Here is a 21837-nt window from a genome sequence, read left to right on the forward strand (position 1 = left end):
GTTTCAGCCAAAGCATTTCCGCGGTCTGAAGTTCGTCAACCGATAAGTATGGTGATGTCGGACGAGACTTTCTTGCTGAGTTTATGAAACGCTGTACCCATGCTGTAACCCTGATCACTTTCGCGAAGGATGATGATTTCTCAATACGAATACCAGCCGGTGGGGGGTTGCTCGCCTGTTGCTCCGCAGGACCCTCCCCCGACAAAGCGGCGTGAACGACTTCTTCTTGACAAGAATCAGTATCCGGTGCCCATTGCATGTCCGCCAACCACTCGGGTCCTGTCCACCACAGATTACTCTTGAGGAGGGTTGCAGTCGTGGTGCCTCGTGAGAGTTGATCGGCAGGATTGCTTCTTGTGTTCACATAACAGAATTGTACGTCTTCATTGCGGCGGATTTCTGCGACCCTATGTGCTACGAACGTCGGCAGATCCTTGCCCTTCCCTTTCACCCATCCTAGCACACATTGAGAATCTGACCACAAGTACGTAGTGAGCTGAAGAGGGAGTTCTTTCCGTAAGAAGTTGATCATTCGAGCACCTAGCGTGGCTGCGAGTAACTCCAACCTTGGTATTGTGGTTTCCTTTAACGGTGCCACACGAGACTTGGCAAAGAGTAAGCGAACAGACACGTTCGTCGAGATAGTGCGTAGATACGCCACAGCTCCGTAGCCTGCCTTTGATGCGTCACAGAAAACATGGAGCTCATACCTTGGTTCAACGTTGGAGGTGAAACTCGCAAGTCTTGGTATTCTGGTTTGGCTGGCTGTGGATAAGTCATGAGCTATCTCATGCCACTCTGTAAGAATAGCTGCTGGCAAGACATCGTCCCAATTGCACTTCAGTTTCCAGATCTCCTGAAGTAGAACCTTCGCGCGGAATACGATTGGCGAATAGATTCCCAGTGGATCGTAGAACGATGATAACACGCTCAGCATGTGTCGCTTCGTCTGAACGTTTTTGAGTTCAGCTGGGTTTGGAGTGAGCCCTAGCTCATCCAAGTTTGTGTCCCACTCCATACCAAGGACCTTGACGAGTTGAGCGATTGCGCGATCGCTCTCGGGGATCTGCTGCTTGAGGGACTCGGAGTTTGTCGCCCACTCCCGTAGATTCATGGATGCATCAGCGAAGATGCCCTTGACTTCTCGATAGTACTCTACTGCGTCTTCTACGCTTTCCGCTCCGCCGAGGACATTGTCGACGTAAGTGTTATTCTCTACAGCCTGCGATTGCGTGTTCTCTGAAGAACTGATGTGGTGTCGTATGGTGGCACCAAGCAAGAACGGACTTGCGATTACACCAAAGGGGATGCGGCAGAATCTGTAGATGACGATGTTGTCACCTCTGGGAGGCTTGTTGGGGTCTCGAACCCAAAGAAAGCGTGTGACATTGCGGTCACGGACATGTAAGCCGACTTGCAAGAACGCCTTCTCAATATCGCTGCTCATTGCTATGGGATTCAAACGAAAGCGAAGGAGGATGCCGCAAAGGTCTGGCAGCAGCACTGGGCCTCTGTGGATGCACTCGTTAAGTGACTTGTTGCCTTCCTTCGTCTTGGCAGATGCGTCGTACACTACGCGTATCTTCGTTGTCGTGCTGCTCGGCTTGACTACACAGTGGTGTGGTATGTAGTGATGTACGCTGCTCTCTGTGTTGTTGTCAGTGTGACTGCCATTGTTGTTGTCACTGCGTAGTTCGCTGCTAGAGTCGTTGACTTCTTCAATCACACCCATTTCCATTTGTCCCAGTATCGTTTCGTGATACTTCGTGAGTACTTCTGGTGTTTTTTCCATTCTGTGCATGAGAGATTTCAATCTACCTTTGGCCAAATCAAAGTTCTCTGGTAGGCAAGTTTCTGGGTCTAATTTCCATGGCCATGACACTACATAACGACCATTAATGAACTCAACATTTGCATTGAAGTTGTCGTACGCTAGGGTGTCATCTGTGACTCCATTATCTTCATCTATGCCAATCTGCTCTAGCTTCCAGAATTTCTGTAGGTCGAAATCTGGATGTTGTACTTCGCTTTCAACAGACGTGCACATTGCATGGATATCTGGCATTGAATCATGTTGGTCTGCTTTACCCGTCGGGATGAAACCCAGTTTCGTGTCAAGCATTACAATCCCATTTCCCAACTTCAAATGCTCCAGACCCACAAATTCAAAGTACTGGTCGCTCCCAATTAGTATGTCAATCGGAGCCTGGGTGCTTTCAGTGCCAAGGGGCTCAGCTAGTGGCAATTTTGCAATGGCTGGATGTTTCGACAAATCTAACGGAGCCATATTCATTGGACAAGAGATGTGGTCAGTGATATTTGCAGATATCGGTTGGAAGGAGCCATCACGTAATTTGACTTGTAACTCTACCCTGGGGTAAGTGCGAGTAGTTCTGGTCTTGGAACCAAACCCGGCTACTGCCAAAACATCTTGACCAACTGGTTTACTGTGTAGTGAGGTAGTGACATTTCTGTGCACAAATGAACGGGACGACCCAGTGTCGAACAAGATGCGTGCGTTGCAAGTGTGGTCACCATTCTGGATTTCTGCCATTGCTGTTTGCATTAGTACCACATTGCTCTGGGAGTAAACTTCATTTGTTGCATGTACGTCAGCTACAGGCGGCACTAGCTCTGCATTGCAAGATTGAACATTGGTTGGCTTTGCACTTTTGAATTCTCGTGCCTTTGGATCTAGCCTGGATTGTGGATCAAATTTCTTCATGCATAATGACCGGTGATGCCCACGTTTCCCACAATGGTAGCATGTGCGTGCACCAGCTCTGCAATCTGCTGCACTGTGTCCTTTCCTCAGACATACGAAACATTCATTTGTGATTTTCTCTTTCCGTTTCTCATACGTTGGATATGCTGGGCATTCATCCGTGTAGTGTGACCCTCCACAATACCAACATTTCGGGCCTTTGTGCGTGGTCTGATTCATTAGTAAGGAACTGGTGGCCATACCCTCTTGGTTTGTTTCCCTGTGTACCCGCCCATTAGAAGGTGTGAAGTGTACAGATGCCATGTGATCACTTGCTTCAAGGATATCAATTAATGCACCCAAGACCGTAAGTAGTTTGCCCACAGACCAATTATCACCGGTTTTTCTTTTCTCCATATCAATGATTATCGCTTTTGGCAGTTTTGACATCAGTAGCGGTACGATTATCTCTTGCTGGATGTCTGAACCAGCTGATTTCAGACACCGCAAGTGCGCCTCTGCTTCATTTTGGAACTTCCGTAACGCTACTGGTGTGTTCACTGGTGGCTTAATGGCAACAAGCTTGTGATACGTCATGTTGGCAATTACTTGTGGCTTTCCAAATCGCTCTTTTAGGAGCCCTAATGCTGCTGCATAATTCTTGCCCGTTAAGGTAATGCCCGTTATGGTATCTAGTGCTGCATCGCTCAGGTGATTTCTCAAGTACACTAATTTTTCCACATTGGACAGCTTGGTATTATTGTGAATAGTGGATTCAAACATGTCAATGAATTCTGGGTACTGCAACACATTGCCATTGAACACAGGTATTTTTAGGACAGGAAGCTTCGTTGAACTTGATACTGTGACTGGAGTGCCATTGGCGGCACCTTGTTCTGAGACAAACTGGTTTAATAGCTTCGCTGTTTCTGCCTGTGTTTTCGTGTTGGCTTCCATGACCTTCGTCAGATCTATGATCTCCACTGGGGATGCTGTTTTACACTGTGCTGACTTTCCTCGTAACTGTGCCAATAGATCATTGCATTCCGTAATTAATTCCACAACCACATCGACATACTGCTCATCGTATTTCTTTTTCTCTTTATCACCCTTTTTTGTAGCCTCAAAGTCGTATACCACATTAGCAAACAGGTCGAACAATTCCTCGCCTTTCTTTATCGTAGAAGCAAATACAGTAATCAGACTACTTATCTCGTCCGGAGTTGGAGTGCCAGACAGCAACGTGTTGGCCTCAGCGGAGCGCTGCTTCAAGAACTTCACGTGGGCCTGCAGCACCTTCCGTTTCGTCTTCGCCTGGGCGTTGATGGAGTCTGGTTCTGCCATATCTGCTCTCGGTCTCACACCATATCCGGCATCAGTATTGGTTTCGGCACCAAAAATGTCGCCGTGCGACTACTACTGTGACCCTGATCTAACAATACTCATGCCAGTTGCACTACAAACAATCCACTCATGACATCTTGCTCTAAAAAGGCGAGCTGCCTGCAAACTTGGATTCACACAAGAGCCATAAGAACACGAGGTCAATCTTGGTGATCATAAAAAGGAGAGGCTGATTAGGAACGCGCATGCCTAATTTATACGGGTCAAGATCGCGCATGCCTAATATGCGCGCGTACCATACTGCGCATGCCTATAGCCATTCAGAATATGGAAGGAGCGCGGCAAGGTCAGAAAAAGTAGGCTCTAGCACTACAAATTTATGTCTAAGTGATAATTATGGAAATTACGATCGCGTTCGCGACAAAGGTTTGAATAATGATTCCTTGAAAAGACCAACTCAAATGAATAATATGGGAATGAGAGAACTTCAAGTCCATAGTTTACAGTCAGGCACTTCACTTCCCAAGTTGTTTGTAAAACGTTATTTCTGATGAAGTTTCCATGCAATAAAGTCTATTTTCAGTGATCATCATTTCCTTCCATATCACATTTGCTTGTCTTTCCACCTTTGTATCCAGTTGTTTTGAAATCAATAAATCTTCAGTGCCAGGTCGGTTGAGCTCGTTCAATAGTTCTGCAGTAACTGCTGTAGTTTCTGTGGATGGACATTGTTCATATTTTCTTTTAGACAAGTAGGATGATTACCTGTTTGACTTCTTTGTATACTTGCTTGGGTTGCTGGACAGAACAAACACACATGTGCAGAAATCATGTTGTAAATATACCTTGAGTCTAGGCGATTAAGTATCTGTACGACTGTTCATGTGAACACACCTACCTCCATACATACACACTCACAAACATACACAATACACACACACACACACACACGGATTGTCCTTGTACTTGCTCACTGGGCACGTCGGTTGGTCTGCCGGGAGAGGGGAGAACGATTCAAAAGAGATCTAGGATGGATGACTCAATTGCCTATTGAACCGCCCGACACCCCATGAAATCACCAAAACGCTGGGTGGACTTGGAAATGACCCCAATTATGGGCTCATCACACCTCAGTAAGTGGTCAACTAGTATAACACTGCTTGGCGGCAGAGTTGTTGGAATAACCTGACTCCAGAGTATAGCATGGCATGAATCAGCTAGCCTACATCCTTTCAGCAGAGCGGGCATGCAAGACATACACGGCATACTGTGATTTAACGGTATACTTTCTATTTCCGGGGTACTGTAAAAGCCATTATTCTAACGAGGCGCATATACAGTGCGTATCGGTTATAGCGTGGTCGTGTAAAAGAATACACTGCCTACAAGAATGAACTCTTATGTTTTCATAATCATAACATGGATTTCAAGTACAAATTTATTCTTACAAGCAATTTTATCGTACAGTAGAATATATCGGTCCTAAGAATGGACTTTGTGTAGCAAAATATACCAGATTAGTACAAAGTATATTGCCTGCAGTAATAACATCCGTCCAATGCAGTTCCGATCTGACTCGCGTTGGGTTGTAGTGCTGCAGGTTCAACTGTTGTGGCCATGTAACTCATGTTGCATAATTATAATAGCCACATGGTAAGCCTACATGTATGTGAGTGTGACCAGCGGCATGCACAGTAACACTACATTGCATGTACGATGATCTTCCTGCCTCTGCGTACATGCACATGATATGTCACACTTGATTTTAATATCGTGTGCAAGAAATATCGGAAATAAGAATAGAAAGTCGTTTTTCAAACACCCACGCTATACCCGATACCTACTGTATAACGATTTCCTAAAATTGACTGGTTTACGTGTACCAAAGGTAACGACTCTCACTCATTCTCAACGCTCAATAGCAACAGTATAATTATGTATCGATTTCTGCATAACGATTTCTATTTTAACGACAGATTTCTCCTCATTAATTCGTTAGAATTAGCACTTCGTTATATATACCGGTATGGCTTTTACAGTACTTTCATTTTCGGCACTTTCAGTGCATCTCTGTGATACCTAAAATTTAAACAGCCGCACAATCAGTGACACACGTCATCCCACTTGGAACTGCTTCTCTGTACCTAAAATTTAAACAGCCGCACAATCACAAACACACATCATTGAGTAGGGAACTGCTTCTCTGTATCTAAAATTCTGTTTATCTAACCTGGTGGTTTTTTTCCCTCAGACCTAAAATTTTGAGCACCTAAAATTCTGAAATTGGAGTGTACATTTGTACGTAGACGTGTGAGCAGTGTTCACATAAGGTGCCATGAGCATTTTCAAACTCACCGCATGAAGTCGATAACGAAAACCGACCCGAACGATACGAACCCAACAACGACAGCTGCAGCCGCCAGGCCAATGTAGAGCAACGTCATGCGGTGGGAATCTGAGGCAGAGTGCGGCGGCGATGACGATGACGTGGGTATAGCTGTGGGAAGTACTGCAGTGGTCAACGTTATCAGATTGGTGACCGCATGTGTAAGCACATACAGAAGTGACACCGGAACACTAATGTATCAACCATCATCTCAAGCACGCACACACATACATACACACATACATACATACATGCACACACACACACACACACACACACACGCACACACATACACACACACATACACACACATACACACACACACACATGCACAGACACACACAGACACACAGACACACAGACACACACACACACACACCCTGTGGACAAAATGGAACAAATTACTAGTCACAGTACGTACAGGCCCGCCGGAACCAGTGCGGTTGTTCAGGTTATCACCGGCCACCAACATTGTAGCCATCAACACAATAGTCATGTTTACTTCTATGGAGGCCATGTGTACCCGCCATTTCATACAAACAGTATGAAAGACACTGAAACTACCGGACCAATCAAGAACTGCTTCCGGCGGTCCTGACTTAGACCGCATACGGTATTTTAAGAATAATGCTCCCTGGATATTTGTTTGTTAGCGACGTGAAATGTTATCAAATGTTGGCTGTCGAAAACAGAAAACAGCTGTACATATTTATAGCGGGGCTTTCAATATTTCAATCCATACCAAATCTCTAAAACGTTCATATTCATAGCAACTCGGGCCCCGGGTTAGTTCGCACACACTGCGTTGACCTGGACAAGTATCGGCATGTGCATGCATGTCCATACCCGACTATGTTTTGTACGCCACTGACCTTACCATACATTGCACTACTTAGTCACTCGATACTTTGCGAATAGTAGCAGACCGCGCTTCTATTCAAGAGGGGCTTGTATTTCAAACAGTCATTGCCAAAGGGAGGGGGTTAGCTGACAGGGGCTTGGAAACCCGGTGAGTCGGTGTGGTGGTATGTTGTTCTGTGCAACAGGCTCTGCCTCCACGGTATTGAGTACTCTGAGCACACTGGATGCATCTTCGGGGGGGGGGGGGGGGACGGTATGGGGTATCGGGATATAGGGGGGGGGAGGTATGGGGTATGGGGGGGGGGGAGAGATGGAGCAATACTGTGTTGGTGGCAGAAGCCATCCCTGTGTTTATGTCTATGGGGATTGGGCTATGGAAACATCATGCCGCCTTCAGCCAACATACAATGTAGGCCAATGTCTGAATGATTGTCCTGAAAAGGAAGGAAACTCGTAAGGAGTCACTCCTTGGCATACTAACCTGGTATAAAATATCCGGCTTGCAAGTGTTGGGTTTCAGAGAGAAGAAGAACAGAAGGGAAGACGGCCTAATTCCCTAACGCACTAGAGTATTCACCACCGAATTATGTTTGCTGGGTAATACAAAAACACAAACCAAGACATTTCCTAACGCTCCCCCCCCCCCCCCCCCCCATACACACACAACCCCTTTCATTTTCGACAACCAATTAGCACGCACCTTCAGTATCCACACAGAGAGGGCACTTGAGCAGCATGTCACCATCTTTCCAGGAATGGTAACCAAGGCGACCGAACCGGCGGGAAGGAGGTTGACAGTCCAGCTGGCAAAACGTTGCGTTAAGATAGATAATCCTGGCTCGTCTGCAAGATGTAAGGCACGGCATTGCCGGCGTGCTGGGTGTAACTGTGACGACCGGCTGATGCCGCCGCACACAGCTGGGCGGTGTGGATGGTTGAAAGGTTCCACCGCTGGTGCACAGCAGGTCCGCGGGACCCACCAGTAGCATACTGGGTGCTGCACACAAATAGGAGACCTTGACGAGACGCGCCGCGCCATTCACATTCACATACATAGGTAGATAGTGCATGCCAGCCGGCGTTGGCGGAAGTTGCGTCACGTCGCACTTGGGAGCTGGGGATTTAAGCAGTAACCACACGTACATGAAGATTATCACAGACTGCTCCCAGCCAGCATGCATGAATAATACTGAATGAGTCGGGAGTATTCGATTTCTAAGACTACAAGCTTTCGTATGAATACCGGGACAGTAGGCACCGAAAATATCAGACTAGCGACTACCTACCACATGTACAATGGCGTATTCTGTCCTATTTTCTTCCCTGGTTAAAAAAAGGGCAGAAAAAAGGGCAGAAAAAAGGGCAGAAAAAAGGGCAGAAAAAAGGGCAGAAAAAAGGGCAGAAAATAGGGCAGAAAATAGGGCAGAAAAAAGGGCAGAAAAAAGGGCAGAAAATAGGGCAGAAAAAAGGGCAGAAAAAAGGGCAGAAAATAGGGCAGAAAAAAGGGCAGAAAAAAGGGCAGAAAATAGGGCAGAAAGTGTGCTTAAAAGTAGAATGTTATACCACCAATCGAAGGACATCAAGCACATCGAGATTACTTTCAAAGATCATACAGTCTTCTCCCTGCGTAATTTTCCCCTCCTGAATAAACACCTGCTTGCCAGCAACAACTGAAACTACAGCCACGCTTCCAAATAAATGGCCTGGAAACTGCATTACATGTAGCACAAACTTAGATGGCGAGCCGAGAAAGATTTAATGGAAACACAGAACAGTGGGGCACAAGTTATGCGTTAAAGTCAACCGACTAGACCAGATCTTGAACAGTCAGACTTGCACCATTTAGTCCAAAGCCGACGAGGAGTACTGAGACAATCCATGGCATGACTGAATGAGCCCCCCCTCCCCACCACTACCAGATTTAGTGTGGGAATACAGCAATCAGTGCACTTGCCTGTAAGAGTAATGATGACGGAGACGGTGCTACTTGCATTGGTTACAGCCGTGAAGTAGACTGGCTGACCGGTGCTGCCCAGGTCTTTACCGGAGATGTTTCTCTTGCTAGTCATGCCAAGGCCATTGTCTGTGACGCTGATGTCGAGTCTCACAGGCGTTCCTATCTGCACGTCAGTATCATACGATGGTAACTTCCATTGTATCTTCAACATGTGGCCTTCAACAGAGAGCAGAATAGCTTCAAGTGGTAGAGAATGGTTGCTCTGCTTGCTGATGGTTGCTGCAAGAATACCATTGGCCGGCGGAAAGACGTCGAAATTGAACTCCGTTCCCGTGAAGATGATGTCGGCTAGAGAAGTAGAGACGGACGTGGCAGTGATGATCTCAGGCGGACGCCGCACCTGTATGTAGCAGATAAACGTGTCGGGAAAGCGGCTCTGGCTGGTTGGAATCAAGCCAAACACATCTGTATCGAGACCGAGCGGTAGCTGCATTGGCCTTCTGGGCTTGATAACAACATACACGAGATTTCCACGTTGCACCAGTGCCGGATAGTAGTCGGGGTTGCTGGTGTTTGGAGCGCTTTCACTTCCGCTGAGTCGTCCAGTGAGGTTGAATGTTGCTATCACTGTGTTCACTCCAATGTTAGAAGTCACCAGCGACTGTGCGTAGTGGGACTTGATGCCTGCACACAACAGTGCAACAACGCACATTCCCCATTAGCTGCTATGAGCATGACAGTGAAACAGAGTACTAACACTGATGTACGGGCATTTCGGATGATGTTATGTGTAAAATGTACACCCCTTTGTTCACAGCCTGGCCACAATCTGAAAGGCAGACTGTGCAGCTGAAACTAGAATGCTGAAAGGAACAGCAGAGAAGTACATGATTGTACTCTCATCTGCATATGTTTCCAAGCATGATCAGGGCTCGCCAGAAGCTCGGGGAATGGAACCGAATCTTCTCGGAACGGTTAATATCATGTATGACATGGCACTCTACTTCAATCCACCGAACACAGCCAAGCCAGGAAGACCTCTGACTACTTTAGTCACCCAGATCCAGCAAGACTGCGTCCACAGACAAACGCCACTCAAGAGGAGCCCGCATCTGCAGAGCCTCCGGCAGAAGGCATCCGACAGGCAAGTGTGGAAGGCCTTCGTAAAAAACGCACAGTGAACACTGACGAAACAGAAGTTGCCCATCCTTCTCAGTGCTATTTGCTTATTGTCGATTTGTAAACCGTACCTTGCAGTCCATGTCTTCCCTTGTCATCATCATAATAGTATAGTTTTGTCTCTCTCCTTCTATTGCTCAGGAACACAGAGGCGGAAAGAGGCTGGTCCTCAAGTACGCGAAACTGTTCATAATGATAATGACGGGCATGGTATATTATTTGTGAGCTTGTATGCAACAAAGTAATTGCCATTACGGACACAAGTTTTTGGAATGCTTAATTTTTGGGAACTTGTAGAAGGAACTTGAATGTTCATGCTTTCCGGACTGTGCCCTTTCTCCATCTGCTTCGAAGAAGTAATAACCTTGCATGAGGACCAGTGGAGCTATTCAGGAGGGCAACCTGCCAAAGGTGTCTGCTTTGGTTTTTAATAGTCTTGAGTCTCTTGTCTTGGGTCAATTAAGTTGTTCAGAAAGTTCTGCCATCTGAAGGTTCCTATTGGTACAGTTGGGATTCCAAGTAAAAATACATGTGCCAGTAATGGTGGCATATCCCCTGATGCCACCTTTAAAAGTTGCTGTATTTGCTGCTGGATTATTCCGGGTGGTGGTGGTGGTGGTGGTGGCCGTCGTGAGGTACTTTGGGAATGGAAAACTTTTGAAAAACAGTACACTGCTCCGTGCCACTCTAGCCATGTACCTTCGCACTGACGGATAACACAGAGAATCTAACGTGAGACATTGCGCAACTAATGCTACTCACCACTGCAAAGGGTAGGCCCCATCACAGTCAGCATGGCTAGTGTGATTGCGATGTTCAGCGCACACCATGTTATGCATCGTTCACGAGCCACTCCAGGTCTTAATCTGATTCGTCTTGAAGGTGATTGGCTCCTTTTTGGTGTCATCATCAACTGCTGGCACTAGGTCTGTGCGGATGTTGCTAGAAAATTGGCAGAATCTGCTAGAAAAGCAGAGAAATTGGCAGGATCATACAAAGCTTACGGTGGGGAATTCCACGAAATTCTGCTATTATGATCTATTCAAGTATTGTTTGTTTGTGTGTGTGTGTGTGTGTGTGTGTGTGTGTGTGTGTGTGTGTGTGTGTGTGTGTATGTGTGTGTGTATGTGTGTGCGTGTGTGTATGTGCGTGTGTGTGTATGTGTGTGTGTGGCTAAAAATTCGTGGCGGTCAATCCATCAGCCTTGCAAGCTGTTGAATGGTGTAATCCCAGCACAAGTTGCTATGTCTAACATAGCTGTTCGCTATCATCGCTTCCGCGATGGGCAGGTCTGAGGTCTGAGGTGTGCGTGCGTGTGCATGTGTGTGTATGTGCGTGTGTGTGTGCGCGTGCGCGCATGTGTGTGTGGTGTGTGTGTGTTGTATGTGTGTATGTGTGTGTGTGGTGTGTGTGTTGTGCGTGGGTATGTGTGTGTGTGTGTGTGTCTGTGTGTACATACACTGCGCTTGGAGGCACAGACTACGGAGTGCATTGTATACCTCAGAAGACTGAAAGCTCTTCAGTGCGAATTCAGTGGGGAGGGGGGCCGGGGGCATGGAACCTGCTAAATTGTCAATGTACTCCTGAAAAATCGAATCTTCATGCTTGCACAAAAGCCTGTGGACTAAAGCACAGTTCTTTTCAAACCCTTTTATGTCCTTTATGGAATACTAGTTATCAGGCATCTTCTTATGTATGCACGGGGTATTCATCGTCTATCAGGCACTTCTAAGTTCTGGCATGAAAGACACATTCTTGAATGTGCAAGTTATGTATTTCGGAATCTGTTCGTATCAATGTGTCCAGGAAAGAACATATTTTCAATTATTTTGGTCCAGCAAGCAACTATAATTATACCGGTAGAGGCCATATCCGCCCATTGTTGTTGCGTCACTGATTTGCCACAGAGCATTGGCCTTCTTGACACAAAGCGACAGGAGAGCACTATACTACACTGTAGTAGCATGCATGAACAATAGCGAAATAGACGGAAATAGCCATCGAGTGCGTAAATACTAAATACCAGACAGCATACATCAAAATTTCAAAACATGATTGATGTACAGTAATTGTGTCAGATGTGAATAGTATGCGCTTTTCGCCGTTACACTCACGTGCATGCGAGAGTATTGGTGATTGAAAAGACCAGAAATAGTCGCTGGGTGAGGAACTTCACCAGCCTTGATGATTTCAGGCCATCGCTGCGCTTCCTCTCGCTGCTGCTTGGAGAGCGAATACCGCAATGGATCCAGCTTTGGAAATTCTCAGATCCTGAAGAGATACTTCGAGTAGTTGCTGCAAATCCTCATAATTATTATGCATTGTCATGCGCCCAGCACCACTACAATGAGTAGACATCGACATCAGCAAGAGTAGGCTTTATCCCTGCTACATGCAGCGTAGAGACGTCAAGACTATCGCAGAGGCTCGAGGCGCACCTCTCGCCGCAATCGTTAGATCGTTCTCCATACTTTCCTACCCAACAACATTTTCAGCGTGATCTCACACTGCACATGTGCCGCGCGCCGCGCGCAGCTGTCTTCAGTTTTTAGAAAAACAAAAAAATGTCCAAAAGTTTTCCGACGGACCACGTGCATGCACATACCGATCCCGATAGAGTCTGTTTTTGACTTTTGAGGGGTTGCCGACCCTCAGACAAGCTCATTTTGCTAGTACAGTAGGCCTACTACCACGACTACAGTCCATTCCCTATAACTGTGCACTGTTATTACATGCTCCCATCATACGACTGTGTACAAATACAAGGCAATTTTTTCTGAGTGAGTGCACGCTTGCTTGCTGCTCCTTTTAAAAGAAACCGGATCAAAATCTGTCCAAATTTGAGAGAGAAAATGGAAAATTGATTTTTTTAGCTCGCTTTGCTGCCTGATTTCCGTGCATTTTCTTGCGCCGCTGCTTTGTCTTTGAATAGGGATTTCAGGCGGTTTTTTCTGAGCAGCGCTTTGCTCCAACTAACAAGTTTTTCTGAAGCATCTATGTGTAAGGACTGTCCACAGAAAATTTGAACGGAATCCAAGCAGTATTTCCAAAGTTATGAGCATTCAAACATAGCGCACCAACCTTGATGAACACACATACAAATTGGATCTGCAGGATGGCACAAAATGGAATTCCCATACTCCCTAGCAACACCATAGCAACAAATAAACTTCATCCGATCGTGGCCAAACTTGGATCAAGGATGGCCCTGGCTGTGACGGAACGGAAGATAAAAGTTTTTTTTCAATATTCCAAATGACCGCAACAATGGCGTCCTTAGCAACGGCCCTAGCAACAGTATATTTCACGCATAATGCAACATGGTAATAGGTGGAATATGACAGAAATACGGCAAACACCACATTTAAGTTATATAGTATGCATGTGGGAAACTAGAGGAGCAGACAGCAAGCTCTGATGTCACACAGTGCCCGTTTTCGGCTGCAACGAGTCAGAGACGCGCATTAGCCGCACAACGACCATTCTAGAGGCTATTGAGTATTGTACACAGAAGCCAGCCAGCGGTGAGTATTTATAAGAGATAAGTTCAGTAAAAAACCAGCCTGGAACAACCACGCACCTGTATGACACATGGAAGATCAAGTCTGGTGCCACACACAGGGTCAAGACCTGCTATGCCGGATGCGGGCTCCAAAGCGCCATCATTTGCTGCGCCGGCATCAACATCAACTGTTGCTTCAGCACTGACATCAACGGCTGGTCCAGCATGGACATGAACTGTTGCAAATATCCACACCTCAGCACGTACGACTGCTCAGGTGTGGAAATTTGATAACACTGATATAATTTTCCAAACTTTTACAATTCATGCAATTTGCAATCCCTGCTGCCCACAATTTTCCTTGCAGTTCAATGTTTCTTTCTTGGACAAGAATCAGACACAATATACGATTTTTCGTTCAGTGTGTGGTTATCTGCTTTACAATTTGATTGAGAAGCAGTCTAAAGGATGACTTAGTAATTCACTGAGGTCGTCACTTGCCTTGTTCTTCAGCAATTTTTTTCTCCACTCTCTGATACGCCCGATTTTGTTCCTGGCAATTTTCACATCGTCTCGAAATCCTTTCCATCCACGACTGCAACTAGCAAAATCAAATTATGCTAACTAAAAACTTACTTGGTATCATTTTTGCTTCTCGCCCTCAACGAGAGTTCAACTACTACTAGGCCATTCCTCAACTGCCTGGGACAACACCATGAACACAGAGAAAGACGGAAGTCAATCGTCTTTCTTCTCCACCTCCATACTGTGTCATGGCGTTCAACTTCAAAACAATTTCCGCGACCGAGCGCGACCCTTCAATGCTTCATGCCATCTGAAGGAACCTACTTAGACTAAATCGATGCCGTAGAATCTGATTCTGACTGCCGCTTGAGCGTGGAACCAAGGCAAACACCTCAAAAGCGACTTTGAAATCTACAAGAATCTCTCGAGATGCGTAATATCGGCACGAATTCGCCGTGTGAGCCACCAAACGAAAGCTTGAAACCTACTCTTCAACGGTGCGCCAATAAAAATGGCGATAAACTCACTCTCCCTACCTAAAATCTACGCCGAAGATCCCACGCTGAGCTGTGCCATGCCAGCTGCCTGGCATTCAAAAAGCATGCATGCGTGTCAAGGTACTTTTGCCCCCGCAGATCACGTGACTGAAATCCCTACTTTGAAGAAGTCATGAACCTTATTGATCATCTCAACGCATCCACGTTATACGTGGGGTATTCCCATGTCAGGCTGGCGCTGGCCTACATGTAGAATCCATGGGGCATACACATGGCGCCATGGCCCTTTGACTGGATGGAAAAGCGTGCACACTTATATTGGCCCTTTGACTGGAAAAGAGTGCACACATATGGAATGGACTGTAGCACACTACGCATGGAGGTCGACCAGAAAAAGTACCAGAATCTGACAGTTTTCTGGGACCAATTTTATCAGTCAAGATTTGGCACTCAGGTTACGAGGGGACGGTCAGAAAATTTCCGGCCGGACCCACAAACTCGAATAACAGTAGCTAGCATGCATCGCCGTTTTCTTCCTTTTATTTGTCACCCCTCTCATGCACTTCTCCCTGAGCGATGCTCCAGTTTCATCAATCCGCGAATGTAAACGTATAGTCTGTTTCAAAAAGATTTACAATCAGGTTTGGGTCTTAAAAAGTATGAAGATAAGGGAAATTTGGACAACAAAGTACATAGAATGGCTTGTTAGGACACGGCAAATTGTTCTGTGAAGGTTTCGGAACAATTGGATCAGCCGTTAAGGAGTTAGAATTTCGGCCAGGTTTCCGGCCTTTTCCCATGGTTTACAATTTGCCCAGGAAGCCAGTATCGATTTTTTATCAAAACCCACGATTTATCCTTTCCTTTTTGGCCTTGTGGTTATGAATGCTGTCTGCTGATCATGAAGTTGTGAGTTCGAATCCCAATCTATCCTCAAGTCAAACTTTTTTTCTTCATTGTTTTGGTGATCAAGCTGGTACTAAAAGAAGATGGCTGCACCAAACGACTTGTTGTTGTTGTTGGAGCTCGCGCTTCCTGCCGAACTGACTGACACTTGACTGGCTCACGCCATGTGAACACACCCACAACACTGCAATGGTGTGAGTGAATATGGAAGTCATCGCGCTGTAGCTTTTTGAGATTTATTCTAGTATTTCAAGATCGCCAATTTATTTGAATTTAGCAGTCAACGCCGTCTTCTATCAGCGTTCACAAGCGTCTACTTTCTCAAATGTCGTCGAAGTCACACGGATAGCTTTGCCAAGTCATGGCCTTGGGAATGAGTCCGTGTCGATGTCGTTTTCGTCACACGGTGAGTAAATTGCATCGCAGCTCAAAGAAACTATTTTGGTCACAAAACGAATTGGGACCCATGCCGCTCGTCAACATTTACTACACTTTCGTTTCGACATGTCCTCTCTGACTCCATTATCGATACGAGGAAGAACTCGTTTGTTGTAAACCAGACGACAGACGTACATGACTGTATCAACGTGAGTGAGTTGTCATTTTTCCTGCTTTCGCGCGGAATATTTCTTCGAGTTCACAGTGAGTTTTTCCAGGCAGCGCTCGAGTGCTCATACGGTAAGACGCCAAACTCCGCGGGCGATCGCCAGGATTGCAAATCTTTTTGAAACGGACTGTAGAAGGTTTCATCTTGCTTGCCCAAAACGTCGTCGACATCTGCTATGACTTCATCCGCGAAAATGTCGCCCTCATGGTGATTCTGTCATGGAAGGGAAGAGAAAGAAAAGAAGTCTGCAGAGGCCCAATCAGGAAAGTAGAGCGGATGGGGAAGGAGTTGGCACTTGGAAGCCACATGTTCTCGCTACAGCCACAGCAATATGGGACGTGTGGGCTGGTGCATCATCGTCTTGGAAATGCAGAATGTCCTTCGACAGCTTCCCATGGCGTCTGACGGTCAGTTCCGATGATCCCGGAGTCCGGAGCTCCTTGGCTTTTTAGCATGATATTGTCCATTGCGGATCGTCCTGCCTGTCTTCAAGACATCCAGCATGACAACACCAAGGCAAGTCAGCATGACCTTCCCGGCAACTTGATGCTCGAGCTTTGAACTTTTTGGAGTGGGTGAGCTCGCAATTTCCCTGCATGCTTTCAACGGGTTTGATTTAAATAATCCAATCGGTGGACCCATATTTCGTCCTGAGACACTAGTTGCCCAAGAAAACTACCTGGAGACTCCTGAAACTGCTGCAGGAGCTCTGCGCGGCAATCCACACGCCGGCGCTTCTGCTCTGCTGTGAGCATTCTCGGAAACCAACGGCAAGATACTTTGTTCAAGCCAAGCTTCTCCGTAATGCTGGCTACTGATCCAAAGGCGGTCTTACGTTTTTGTACGGTCCTTCATGATCATTATTTTGAAAGCACTTTGTCGGATATTTCTTCGTCTGTTTCTCGTCAAGGTCTCCCTGACCGTTCAGTATCATTTGTGCCGACTCTCACTCTCCTGCAGTCACAACACCACTGCTTTACAGCTGAATGTGATGGGGTAGGGTCTCCACCATACTTGCACGGAGGTTTTTGGGCTTAGCGTCTTCAAGAACAGGTGCTTGGCGACTGCTTTGATCACTTTATTGTGCGTCTCCATTTCTGCAGAAACTAGAATTGGACACAGAGACAGAGTCCAATTTACTTTTTGGTCTCTTTCTAATCTCCCCCCCCCCCCCCCCCCCCACACACACACACATATATCACACCACATACACTGTACACCGGCATGCGCTGGCTGTTGGTATCCACCACCCAGGAGAATGAAATAGAGTCAGGAGGAGTCTGAGAAAGAGAAGAAAGACGTGTGTCGGTGTGTGATAGGCTCCGGCGGATCACGCTTGCGAAATCATGGAATTATGCCTTCATGGATGCTCGCATTATGGTCGCAAAATCCTCACATTCATATGATACTTATTCACTTTCTTGAACTTATGGAGCCTCAAAGCTCGGAAAATTGTGCTTTTTCTTACTTGCAAGTGGCCATAAGTAGGCCCCCGTGTAATATGCCGGCATTTTTTTAGCATTTTCGGTACAATCCTCGAACCCAGCACTTTGGGCTCGTGATGCAGCATTTTGGGGGAAACGGAGCACTTGGCCGTTGTGTATCAAAATTGAGAGAAGAAAAACTTCCCAAACAAGAACGTCACTTCCGCATTCCGTGGGTTAGCTTCTTGTTGAGTAGCAGGGAGTCGTAAAATACCGGGAGGCGACACGCCACACATTTCACGATCCGAGGATTGCCGCACTCGACCCGCGAAATTTGAAGCGTGATTGAAACGTCGTCGTCATCTTCTTTTTCTCAATTGTTTTTGCTATATGCTTCGAGGCTATTCTGGATCTCCAGAGCGAAAGCTGGTTGTTTCTGATACGTACCACGCATTACCTTAGGTTGAGCCGTGGCTTTTAATTTTTTTTGGAAGTTCACTGCTTTGGAGACGACGGAATGTCAAGGTAAGTTATTCACGAAATGTACTCAAATTTGAATTGAGTCAATGCGAATGACACCCTGTTTTCGGAATAGTTCTCCACTAAACACACCATGCCCATGGCCCCTTCATGTTGTCCAAGTTCCATTCTAGGTTTGTGTGAAGTTTCGAGATGAAGTTCGACGATGTACTCACGTACCTTTCCATGGAAGGGAAAAAAAAGTAGCATATCAAACAGAATCCATGCAGTATTTGATGCCACTATCCTCATTCTTCTGCATTCAAAGTGTTTCACATCTATATGGCCCATGAACTGCAAACAATATTTGTCATTTCTTAACTGTTCATAGCTGTTCATAACTGTTCTGAACACATTGCCTTCAGGAAACGTAAGGCCGAGTCGCCTCACCGACTGAGCAAAGTTCTCTGCGACGAAAGTCACACTATCGGTGAATGCACTCAAGGTGAATACCCGTCAATATCCTGTATACTGCTTGTACCGCTTATCACAGTAGCATACACACAAGCACACATACATACATACACACACACACACACACACACACACACACACACACACACACACATGCATGCTCGTGCACACACAAGCGCAAAATTCACATATCACTGGTTCAGTTGTTTTTATCTGTGTCGTATTTTGTCTTATACAGAGCGTGTTGCTTGTGTGTGTTGAGCATGCTGAGGAACTGGGAATGGGTTATTAAATTAAGCTGGTGAAACAAGGAGCATGCAGCAGGCACAAGTACAAACGTATGCTTCTGCTCTTCATGCTGTGTTGCAGCTATGGGTGCTGCATAGCCATGGTCACGGAGCGGTTGGTCATTTCTGGGCAACGCTTGATGCTCAGATGTTTGGAGAATGGCTCCAAAATTCTCCAAACAAGGCTGAAGGCTTGTCACGGCATCCTTGCCAAATAAAGGTATAAGCTGCAGCAAGTTGTCGTTGCGACACCTTGCTCCTTCCAGCTCACGCCGCACGGCCACCAAGCACCAACCACCATGGTACTTTTCAGCAAGGTGAGACAAATTGTCAATCACCGGTTCGGGGATGGCTTCAGCAGCTTTGGATGGTGCTATTGACGCTTTCCTGATAGCAGCGGCAGCCGTGGCATGCAGGTAGCTTATCAGATTCGCTAGCACTGCAGATGTAACTTCCAAATCTGAAGAAGAGAAAAGAAAAAGACAACATATAAGGACTGGTGGTTGCAGAGACTGTACCAGTATTCAAAAGCCAGCGTTTGCATACCTAGTCTGCATACCTAGTCAGAAGCCAATTTTTTTCCAACGTGCATGCAAAACGCACTGACCTTCACAATTGATTTTCACTTCGGGAATAGCTGTTGCGATGACGGACAGCATTTGTTGCCATGCTTGCGAAATATCAGCACCCTTGCATGCCTTCAGCTGGCACACTTCCTGGCGTAGCAGATTTGCAGTACCTGATGCCTTGTGTAACCGTGTCGTAATAACATGCAGGAATGACTCCGTCGCCTCAGTAACACTCGCCTGTCTCATTGTCAGCAGTTTGCAAATTCCATGGATCACTGCACCTTCCATAGGCCTGTACACCATGATGGCACTACCACTCTTACATCGATCTGCACATAGACAAAGTATGGTTTGAGGATGGAGGTTTACATCATCTACGGTGATGATACATACTAGGTACACACGTAAATTTTCAGGACTTCAATAAATATCCTGTCACAGTGAACAGACAATGCATCGTGGGCAGACTAGGATGAAAAGGATGGTGTCGACCACCTAATTTATCGGGTCAGTTCGGGCACTTAGGTATGCTACAGATTATACATTCGTGTCCACAAGGAAGAGACAAAAACATGCAAACGAAAGAATCTCACCTGTAGCCCACAGCTGAACATCCCCACAACTCAGGTCACCAAGTGAATACGTGGCGTCATCTACATCTTCCACGGTGGGCTCATCACTTTGGCAGTCATCTCTGTCAAGCTCCATCATCCTTTACTTCGAAGGCCAAGGCACAAAGTATTATTACTTAGAGAAACAAAACGAACTGCTGACACTGGATTCGTTGTGTGCAGGATAATTTTATTGAGTTTTCAAATTTTTTGGACCAAACAGCGAACGCGTCCTTTTGCATGACCTGCGCCGCTTTGACCTCATGGGAAGTCCCTCGCCATGCAGCGCGTGAGGTCTCAGCACTCGTGCCCGAGCTGAGGCAATCATCCGACGCGGTTGTGCATCTCGTGTCGCCTCCCGGTATTTTACGACTCCCTGTTGAGTAGTTTATGAATAGGGCTTGAAAGTGCTACGTCACAGCATAGCAACAATTTCAAAAATTCAAAAATTGGATCCACTTGGATCCAGTTTTTGTATGGATCCAAGCACATTTCAAGCCGTCTTACTCACAGCAAGGTGATGTAACCAGTGAAACTGACTGATTTGGCTACTGGAGGCGGGGTTACAACTGGTGGCGAAGTAAAAGTCACCCCTGCATACGACATGAGTGGGTTGCTATGCACCCACATACTGAGGCAATAGCAAAGTCACACCTTAGTGGATCCAAAATAGAAATCTGATGTCAACTTAGTACTCCCTGGCCGTTTTTGACGTCATCACTTTCAAGCCCTATTGAAAATAATGGTTTTGACCAGGGAGTCGTAAAATACCGGTATTTTCCGACTCCCTGGTTTTGAGTCTTTTGACGGCGTGTGCTGAGGATTACAAAAAAGTGAGCATTTTCGGCAAGGTTTACGAGAATTTCCCAAAAGCATTTTCGGCAAAGTTTCGGGCATATTACACCGGGCCCTAGCCATAAGTACATGACAAGTACATGAGTATCCCCATACCAAGGTGTCCATGCATTATTATTATTATTACATGCATTATTATTCTCGTATCCGTCCCGAATGGGACTCACGACGGCAGAATTGACTGCGAGCATAATTACGTGTGTGAGGAAAGCAAAATGAAAATGAGAACCTAGAAATAAAGGTCAAATATATAGTTTAAGAATAGCCGTACTAGACTAAAATGGTTGAGCAGATGTTACTCCATTGTTTTCTGTCACGGGCATAACTGCAGAGGTCACGAAGGCAGCCGGGCAGATACTGATAGGTACACTGAGGCGGACGTCTCGCTGGAGACTTGTATTTTTTGCAAGTTGTAGTGAGGCAAAGGCGGAGGGGGGGGGGGGGGGGAGGGGAGTGGGTGCACCTATTCGAAAGGGCTGACTGGTAGTATCAAGTCATGTATATGCACAGAAAGCAGTGAGAGCAACATTTGCAGGGATATCACTTCACAGGCTTAAATTAATAGTCATGCCCATGCATGCACCGAGAGATCAACATACTTTGAAATAGAAAGGAGAAACATTACTTCTTCTATTCATTAGTTGACTTCTTTTGTAAAAATGTTTTCATTCCCTTATTTGTTTGAGTTAC

At 46.1% G+C, this 21837-nt stretch overlaps 2 protein-coding genes across 3 annotated transcripts; both read right to left on the minus strand.

Moving 5' to 3' along the window:
• Window positions 1–4190: 4190 nt before the first annotated feature.
• On the minus strand, window positions 4191–12856 carry LOC135824015 (uncharacterized). Of its 2 annotated transcripts, none has more exons than XM_065336906.1 (6): window positions 12546–12856; window positions 11194–11391; window positions 9250–9936; window positions 7996–8409; window positions 6404–6557; window positions 4191–4846 (listed from the first exon to the last, which is right to left on the minus strand). In XM_065336906.1, exons 2-6 carry the CDS (start codon window positions 11339–11341, stop codon window positions 4810–4812), a joined length of 1440 nt encoding a protein of 479 aa, XP_065192978.1. In that variant the 5' UTR covers window positions 11342–11391; window positions 12546–12856; the 3' UTR covers window positions 4191–4809. The 2 variants fall into 2 exon arrangements, with proteins under 2 accessions (XP_065192978.1, XP_065192979.1); XM_065336907.1 differs by having other exon boundaries at window positions 11194–11394.
• A 6153-nt stretch (window positions 12857–19009) lies between these two features.
• Window positions 19010–20673, minus strand: LOC135824016 (uncharacterized). Its single transcript, XM_065336908.1, has 3 exons — window positions 20275–20673; window positions 19720–20010; window positions 19010–19572 (listed from the first exon to the last, which is right to left on the minus strand). Exons 1-3 carry the CDS (start codon window positions 20390–20392, stop codon window positions 19025–19027), a joined length of 957 nt encoding a protein of 318 aa, XP_065192980.1. The 5' UTR covers window positions 20393–20673; the 3' UTR covers window positions 19010–19024.
• Window positions 20674–21837: the final 1164 nt, after the last annotated feature.

This window comes from Sycon ciliatum, chromosome 8, assembly GCF_964019385.1.
Source record: "Sycon ciliatum chromosome 8, ocSycCili1.1, whole genome shotgun sequence".
Classification (NCBI taxonomy): Eukaryota; Metazoa; Porifera; class Calcarea; order Leucosolenida; family Sycettidae; genus Sycon; species Sycon ciliatum.